Here is an 8,922-nt window from a genome sequence, read left to right as displayed (position 1 = left end):
TGCATAATTGAGTAGTTTTTTGTTCTTTATAATGGATTCTGGGGAAGAGATGATACAGTTGGAAACAGTGTGAATGTGCTTTTGATTAACACACATCTCACATTGTTGCAGCAAATGAAAATGCAATATTCATATGAGCACAATGAATATTGAAAGTGTTTGATAAAGAAAACGAAGCCAATTCATCTGTTTGAAGTATTGGAAATCCAGGAAGCTCCAGGAGGCTGTCATAGACAGCTTTCAACATGTTTGGGGTAATGACCAATGGCCAATGACACACTAATGGAGAACTAAATGGAAGACTGTGGTTAATATGTTAAATGATGAATAATATAATAAAATGCCTTCAATGCAGGAGACATAGACTGACGTCTAGGATCGAACGAAGCTTGGAGACAGCGGGATGACGTCGAGGCTGGTGTTGCCACAACACGGGAGAAGTGGACTGCCACTGGTACAGTCCACACGACACTGTGATGTACACACAGAGCAGAGTGGCATAATTGGGCTGCTTCTATGTCGGCTACTTCTTTTGGATCGAGATTTCCACCGGGTGAACAGAGCGATTTCTGATGTTTGCTGCTTGGTGTTTTGAGAAATTGTGAAGAATTATTGGATTCGTCACATGATATCTTGGTGCCAGGTATTGTCGTATTAAATACAGATTACAGTTGGTGCGACTGGACTCGCCCGCCAGGCCCGCCAAATATGATGCCGGGAAGGGCGCCAATACGCCCTCTGACGCTGTTCGTTACACACCACGCAAACATCGGCCTTCCAAGGCACAAATCCTCCACACCTGACTTCTGGCCTGAGTCCACCGTGACCTTTTGATATTCTGCAGCCTGGCTCAAGGGCAGATAACTACACAACAACAGCTGCTCCATCCAGCTGTTCCTGCTTCATCTCTCCTCTCAACAAACTTCTGCCCTCTCGCGCCAACCACCTAGCCTTGAGCTTCGACATTTAACTGTGCCTTGCTGCAGATGGCTCCTCCACCCCCTTCCACCCTGCCCTTGGGCGAGCGTTTGAAGATGCTCGCCCAAACCCTACAGTAAGTCACCCCGTTATGAATGATCCCAAAAGAGAATGTCATTTGCTAATGTATTCTCAGGTTCGGTTGGTTTCTTGGGTATGTCCAAAATTGACTTGCACAATTGCTGGCGATTTCATCCCTCTCCAGCTACCTTTTGAAGCGGTGTACGAGGAAAAATGAAGAAATATATATATATATATATACCATTGTGGAGAAGTGAAGATGGAGATTCGGGAATGATTTTATCTTCGATATTGGGTGATGTCGCTTTTGCAACAATGCAAAAGAAGCACAAATGGCTTTTCTTTTGCTAACATGATATGTCACACCGCTCTAGGCATTTGGCTTTGATTCTCTCTGTCTTCCGATACTTTCTCTCCTACATTACATTCAACTACTATTCCGGCATGGCCAGAGCGTCGTATCGTTTCGCATTCGTATCCGCAGCTGCTACATATGGAATTGTCGTCTATAAAGCATATATCGCCCGAGGCCGTCTCGGAGGATCTATTCCCGCTACTGCCATGAAATTGGCTGGTGACGAGAATGTCCAATACCTATGTCAGTGGGCTCGTTTGTTTTTCCCTATGTTGAACATATGTCGGAAAGTTACCTCGCAGCTGACAAAAATTCAACCCGAAAAACAGTCATGGCCCTCGTTTGGCTCTACTCCCGCCAGATCCCAATCGCCCTCTTGCCCTTTGCTATTTACTCCGTCTTTCATGTAGCAACTTACACTCGCACATATCTCATCCCAACCCTCCAGCCCCCCAAACCGGCCGCGCCAGGCGAAGCAACCTCCCCGTCCGGCCGCCCAGTCACAAAACAGTCGCCACTCGCTGAGAGCATCGGCCGCTTCGTCAAGAGATACTATGACACCAGTATGGGCCTCGTAGCTGCCTTTGAAATGAGCCTCATGTTCCGGCTCATCGGCTCCGCCCTGACTTTCTCGAGTGGCAGCTGGGTGCTGCTGGTCATCTATTTCTGTTTCTTCCGCTCACGATATGCGCAGAGCTCTTTTGTCCAGGGCACCGTGGCCCGTGCAAGTGCCCGTATTGATGCAGCGATCTCGCACCAGAACACCCCGCCGCAGGTGAGACAAGGCTGGGAAGCGTTCAAGGGACTTGTCAGACAGGCCTATGACATAACTGATGTCCGGCGGTATCTTGGCGGGTACCAGGGTGCTGCTGCGGGAGCGAAGAAGCCCCAGTAAATGTTCAAAGATGACAATAATATAATGACTTGATTTGATTATTGTTATTATTATTATTATTATTTTCGGACGGCCCATCTGATGCTACCCCATTTTCTTTTTTCCCGCAACCTCGGTATCCGAAAATGAACATAATGATGATTGTACACAACAACAGCAACAACCATGACGAAACTTGTTTCTCTCGCTCACAGCATGTTTCCTTTTTTGTGTTAAAAAGCCTTGGCGACTTATTTTCCTTGCTCTTTGTCGTTTGCGTGTCCAGAGTATAGGCGTGGCATTCGCATTCCAACTATTATCTCTTCGGACCCCTGGTTGCCTAACATGTGCACGCTTAGGGGAAGGAGAAGGCAAAACTCGGTGGGATACGAAGCCCCTAACATAATCCAATGCGCGCACATGCCAAAGAAACAAACTGTCTTTATCAGTCTGGACCCGCGTTCGTCTAACTTGGTGCCTTTCTACTCCTGACACCCGCGGACAGTCAGACGAAGACAGACAGACCAGGTCAATTTTTTCCTTTTATCTCTTCCTTGTGCTTTCTTTCTCTTTTCTTTTTCGGCGGGATAGGTTGGGGATGCTTATCATGCGACCACGGCAAATACATTTAAGACAATGTTTACTATCTAAGTTTGAGTAATGTTTGTTATTGAGTGAGTGGCTGCAGTGCAGAGTGCAGTTTGGGGGGGAGAAGTTAAAAATTCGAAGATAGGGAGGAGATTTTGGTAGCAGCATTTTTTTCTTTCCTTTCAAAACGGGGAAAATAAAAATAAAAAAAAAAAAAAAATTATTTACTTCGTCAATGGGTCTGTACGTCTAGGCATTCTCATCATTTTTTGCGTTCTTGCGCTCGTTTTTGTTTGCTTGTTTCCTCTGTCGATATTTCTGCTGGGTTTACTCCATACTTATTGTCGCTTTGTGGAAACTTCATATCTACTGTTTTTATCAGCGATGTTATTTACTTGACTTCTGCTCTGTTGTCTCAACATTTATTGCTCATCCCAGACCATTCATGGATAGCTCATCGAGCATTGGCCCTGGATCAACATTCTGCCGACCCGCCCAAGAATCCAGCTCCATTGCATCGAGACCAAAAAAATAAAACCAAAAAAAAAAACCGAGGGAAGAGAGAAACCACAACTTCATTACCGATTTACTCCCACACGCACACGCCCCCGCTGCTCATTATTTTTGTCTATTTCATTTCATCTTTCGAATAGCACATGAACAAGGATGGCATCGCCGTCCGCCCTTCGTTTCGAATTCTGTAATTAATCATTCTTTCTTGCTCAATTCGATGCCTTGAGTGCTCTTGTCAGCCCTCGAAGAATATCGGGGGGGGGGGGGGGGGACCCAGACAAGAGGACCCCTTTAAAGAAAATAGATATACCCCCCCATAGCTAGATACCTCCCCGAAAATTCCCGCGGCCCACGCCCTCTTAAGCAAGAGCCGGTTTATCTCGCGAAGCCAAACATAGACCCAAAAAAAAAAAAAAAAAAAAAAAAAAAAAAAAAAAAAAAAAAAAAAAGAACCAAAAAACGAAACAACGAAATATCCCGCCGCTAGAGGATATAAATATTTTGTACATAATTGTACTCTAAAAGGAAATACCGAAGCGTTTCAATTACTCGCCTGATACAGAAAAACTTAAAAAAAGAGCAAGGGGAAAAAAAAAAAAGCGACGGGGGAGGGCGCGGCGATGAACCTGAATTCTACGACGACGACAAAGACGACAACAACAACAACGACAACGACCTCGTGGAATCCGATGCCTGGCCTGTTCTCCTCTGGCTCGACCACCAATAGCACGACGAGCACATCATCGCCCTCGACTACTATTGCGATTCCCACCCCTACCCCCACCCCTACCGCCACAGCTACTCTCCAGCCTTCTGCTGTATATGGTGACGGGAATTGGGACCCGAATCGGGCGCATGCGACAATGACGACGGAGTTTGGAGGGGAGAGGAGAAGTAAGCGGGCGAGGATAATGGGGGATAATGATGGGGTGGATGCCCGTGCTCATATGCTGCATGAGGAAGTTGATGTTGAGGCGGCGAGACCGCCGTACATACACGTACGTATTACACGAAAAGGTGCTATTTTGGGTCCGATCGAGGGTTGGATATGCAAACAATAAGTTACTTGGTTTTTTTTTTTTTTTTTTTTTTTTTTTTTTTTTTTCGATTTTATGGCTAATATTCACACTTCTCTCCGTACCGTTCCTAGTCAATGTTAGCTGGTGGCATCGGCGGGACGAGCGGTGACCTTCTCATGCACTCGCTGGACACGGTCAAGACGCGGCAGCAAGGTGACCCGCACGTTCCACCCAAATACACATCTATGTCCTCCTCGTACGCTACCATTCTACGGCAGGAAGGGATTCGGAGGGGGTTATATAGCGGTGTCACGCCGGCGTTGCTTGGCTCGTTTCCCGGGACGGTGATATTTTTCGGCACGTACGAGTATAGCAAGAGACATATGCTGGATGCGGGGGTTAATCCATCGTTATCATATCTCGCGGGCGGTGCGTATTAGAGTATTTACATATCTACCTGCTTGTGGTGTTGTGGCGGCTGTTTACTCTCTGTCCAACTAACATTACAAAAACGTCAGGATTCATCGCTGACCTCGCCGCCTCCGTTGTCTACGTTCCTTCCGAAGTCTTAAAGACCCGCCAACAACTACAGGGACGATATAATAATCCTTTCTTCCGCTCCGGATACAATTATAGAGGCACTATCGACGCATTCCGCACAATTATCCGCCAAGAAGGCTTCGGGACCTTATTTTCTGGTTACAAGGCGACTCTCTTCCGCGACCTGCCATTTTCGGCGCTGCAATTTGCGTTTTATGAGCAGGAGCAGAAACTCGCGAAAAAGTGGGTGGGCAGTAGGGACATCGGGTTGCCGTTGGAAATTCTAACGGCTACGACGGCGGGGGGCATGGCGGGCGTTATAACTTGTCCGCTTGATGTTGTAAAGACAAGGACCCAGACGCAGCAGAGTCCGGATGCGTTTGGCACGTCAGTTCCACGGGCAACTTCTGCTGCTACTACTACTACTGCTGCTGCTTCTGCTGCTCCTGCTGGTCCTTCCACGACAGGAAAACACCAGACGAAGATAAAAGAGACGGCGCCGAAGACCGTACAGTCCACCAGATTAATATCGACATCTTCCCCATCGACATCCACCGTGAAGCCCGGAGCGCTGATATTAGATACCTCGTCAGTATTTACGGGGTTGAAATTGATATACCGGACGGAGGGGATTTTAGGATGGTTTCGAGGAGTTGGACCTCGGTTTCTGTGGACAAGTGTGCAGAGCGGGACGATGTTGGTGCTCTATCAGTATCTGCTAAAGCAGCTGGATTCATACCAACAACGGAGCGAAGGGGAGCTGGGCGACGGTGGTGGAGCTGTTTTATAGTGTTTTTTTTTTTTTTTTTCCAGAAGACTTCCAACCCCAGGGAGCCTTTTCCTTTTCTTCAATGGTATATTTTACGTTATACTTTACTATACTTTATTTCGTTTTGCTCCCCTCTTTTTCTTGTTGCTTCCTAGAGATCATCTAGACCATTTTGTTATGGGTCAATCTGCATAGAGGAAGGCGTTTGGGATTGTTTCTATTTTTGGCCAATTGTGTATGTGTGTATGTGCATGTGTGTATATAGGGCGTGTGTTTTTCTTCTCCTTCTGCTTCTTCTATCCCCTCTGGTTATCACCTCTCCCAGTGTCTTCGTATCTTCTCCTTTTTGTCGGTTTTGATTGAAATGTGCAGTGCAGAGGAACGTCAGGATGTGGTTCGTACATACACCGGTGGCGGGAAATGAAAGAACTCTACTACAACATCGCATTAATCGTGAGATGTCCAAAGTTATCCAAATTTACAGATTTAATACCCTGCAAGAAGACAGTTGATGTGAAATAGCTGACCCTGATCCCTTTCCTGGCGCGTCGCAACTTGGGGAAGCCGTGATGAAAACACGCTAAGCCGCCCGAGTAAACAACAATCCCGGCATCCACCGCCAACTCCTCTCCCCGCGACACTTCTCTCTCTCGCTGACCCTCCACCCGCGTCATCACCCCTTACCGACAGCATTGTATACCCAGTTACCACTACTCACGCTTCAGTAAATACGATCGCATACTCTACGCGACTCATATTCTGCTCTCATATCGTCCCCTGCCATGTCGCCCGCTTTACCCTACCTGCGTGGTCTGCGCAAGAGTGACCTCGTCGTTCTCGCTGAAGTATCTAATCTCCAAGAGTATGTCCCGTTGTCTGAATTTGATATATGCCTTACGAAGCAATAGCATACAGCGTTGTGCACTTTTGCTAACCGAGATACTTCTTTTGTGATCGGATTGTATAGCTTTGAGGATTACAAGAAGACAGAGCTTGAGGCTGCACTCGACGACCACCTCTCGACGAACCGTGCCTCGCTTTCCAGCGAACAGAAACTGGCAGACTACTACAGGCGTCTGTCGCAAACATCGCGCTCGTCTCCTATCAAGAGAGAACCCAAGCCTGAGCCCATGATGTCCGGCGACGACGGCAGGAGACCTAGTCGGTCGAGGCGAACGATAAAACCAAAGGAGGAGGTCGAAGCCACGTTCGTCCTTCCCGTTTTCCTCTCCCTCCCTTCACTTCCCTTCACGCGTCATTTTTCTGTCTCCATTCATGCGAGACATTACCATACATATTAAACTAGTAGCTCATGTGGTGGATTCGACAGCAGTGCCAGCAAACAATCAACCCCGGCCTCTCGCACCCCCCCGCGTCGCCGCTCCCTTCACTTCCCTTCCCTCCCACCGTCCCCCGCAGTCATCACAGACGCGATCGATCGCCAAACCACCAAAGCCCGCCAGTCCATGTCTGAGGCCTGGGACGCGTCCGGCCTAACCGAACGCTCCGACGCACTACGCTCATGCCTCAGCAGCGTCCGTACGATCGAGCTGATCACCCTCTTTATGGAGCTGTGTGGTTTGCTTTCCCAAATTGTCCCCATGCGCTACCTAACCACGTTCCCCGCGGTGTCAACAGTTGGAACCCCAGAGTACGCCGTTAAGGTCCCTGACGTGTTCATCCTGCTGGAAGCGTCCTTCTGGGGACCCTTCTCCCTTTGGCTTTCCACGAGCATATTCCTACCTTCCGTGCTCGCGTACTTTTGCAACCTAAGCTTGAAAATTTCACAACAAGGCAGCAGCCATGCTTATGGCACACGTCGCACCACTTCCTCAGCAGCTGCAAAGGCTGCCGAAGTGGGTAGCTTCGACCCGCTCGTATTTAACGTCTCCAAGGCCCTGATTTCGTACCTGGTGTACACGAGCAATTGCACGTTTTGGAACATGTACCGTCAGATGACGGTTACGACGGTTTCCGGTGCTGTTCCTGGTGGACTGCCTGGTCTGATGACAGGGGCCGCTATTGGGACGTTGGGGTCTTTGTATGAGGCGATTTTGAGGAGGTAAAGTTATTAGTTTGTGTTGTTTCCTTTGCTGCTATTTCTTTATTTTTCCTTGGACTAGTCGTTCATCTGAATCTTATATGGAATTGGAAAGGATAAGGGATGAAGGGGATATTGCCCTGCCTGTTGGTAGGGTCGGTTTTAATCTCTGGACAGCTTAAAGAAAAGGAGCAGATTCTGCGGATTGTCACTGATGGCGAAATAATAGTTTGTTTCTGAATGGTTTGATGGGCGGAACCGCCTTGAGCTTCTTTGGAAGGATTTTGAGAGTGATTCATTCAGGATTTGGGTTGGTTAATTGTTTGGCTTCCGTTTTGTTTTTTTGATATTTTTTCTTCTTCATCTCGTTGCCTCATGAAAACCCTCATTCATTGGGTATGGAACGTTTTTGATGTTACTCTATTCTGTTACGTGTGTTTTGCCCTTCGTCCCTGGCCCTGATGTTCTGTATCCTTCATTCACGAACTGGGATACTGCCTCTGCTTTTGTTTTTTGTTTATCGCTTTTACCTTTTTCTTTTGCTTTTCGTATCTGCTCTTTTCTTTTGGCTTCTCTGGCGATGGTATACTTCTGGATTTCTTCTCTTTCCCTCTTCTATACATATCCTCGCGGTGCTTCTCGTTTTATTCTTCTTCTTTTTGCTGGGGAGTGGATTGGCCTTGTTTGCGTTGATATTGAATTTTGCTTTGGGATTCAATTGGGTCGTGTCCATTTCAGTAACTATGTTATTCTTCTAGTTCTCCTGCTCGTTCTCACTTTTGTTTCTATTTTAATTTATTGGATAAGGAGTGTTTTTTCTTTTTTTCACATATATTTATATGTTACTTAGTATTTATTACCCCACCCTCCGCTACAAAAAAGGGTTTATTTAGGATTTCGTTTCTTACCTTTTCCATTTAGTGAGCTTTTTGCTCGTTCCCTGTTTCTCTCACTTTTTGTTGCAATTTTGGATTTTGTAGGTATGGGATGAGTGAGGCGATTATAAATGCTTCGGATTAGGAGAGGGAGTGTTTTCCGTGAACATCTCGGCTATTGGGGGGGGAATGTTCCACAAGCAAATCATTCAAAAACTTTGCATATCATTCTATTATTGTATAGTTCATAGTGGTTTGAGACACGGAGGAACCGGAACGGGATGGGAGTAAGCAGTATATATACACAAGTACAGTACAGTACATTGTAGACGTACATCGTACATCAATG

General features: G+C 46.9%; 3 protein-coding genes across 3 annotated transcripts; all 3 read left to right on the top strand.

Moving 5' to 3' along the window:
• Window positions 1-986: 986 nt before the first annotated feature.
• Window positions 987-2,249, top strand: HCAG_03835 (predicted protein; the record flags this gene model as incomplete). The annotated part of the gene is made up of 3 exons (XM_001541687.1): window positions 987-1,054; window positions 1,374-1,597; window positions 1,684-2,249. 3 exons carry the CDS (start codon window positions 987-989, stop codon window positions 2,247-2,249), a joined length of 858 nt encoding a protein of 285 aa, XP_001541737.1.
• A 1,233-nt stretch (window positions 2,250-3,482) lies between these two features.
• HCAG_03834 (conserved hypothetical protein) lies at window positions 3,483-5,678 on the top strand (the record flags this gene model as incomplete). The annotated part of the gene is made up of 4 exons (XM_001541686.1): window positions 3,483-3,516; window positions 3,930-4,327; window positions 4,480-4,777; window positions 4,867-5,678. The coding sequence occupies 4 exons, from the start codon at window positions 3,483-3,485 to the stop codon at window positions 5,676-5,678; spliced, it is 1,542 nt and encodes a 513-aa protein (XP_001541736.1).
• A 761-nt stretch (window positions 5,679-6,439) lies between these two features.
• Window positions 6,440-7,723, top strand: HCAG_03833 (predicted protein; the record flags this gene model as incomplete). Its single annotated transcript, XM_001541685.1, has 3 exons — window positions 6,440-6,519; window positions 6,625-6,864; window positions 6,988-7,723. The coding sequence occupies 3 exons, from the start codon at window positions 6,440-6,442 to the stop codon at window positions 7,721-7,723; spliced, it is 1,056 nt and encodes a 351-aa protein (XP_001541735.1).
• Between the last annotated feature and the right edge of the window lie 1,199 nt (window positions 7,724-8,922).

This window comes from Histoplasma capsulatum, genomic scaffold (genome assembly GCF_000149585.1).
Source record: "Histoplasma capsulatum NAm1 scaffold_3 genomic scaffold, whole genome shotgun sequence".
NCBI lineage: Eukaryota > Fungi > Ascomycota > Eurotiomycetes > Onygenales > Ajellomycetaceae > Histoplasma > Histoplasma mississippiense.
Note: the sequence above shows the minus strand (reverse complement) of the source record. Positions and strands in the feature narration are given on the sequence as shown.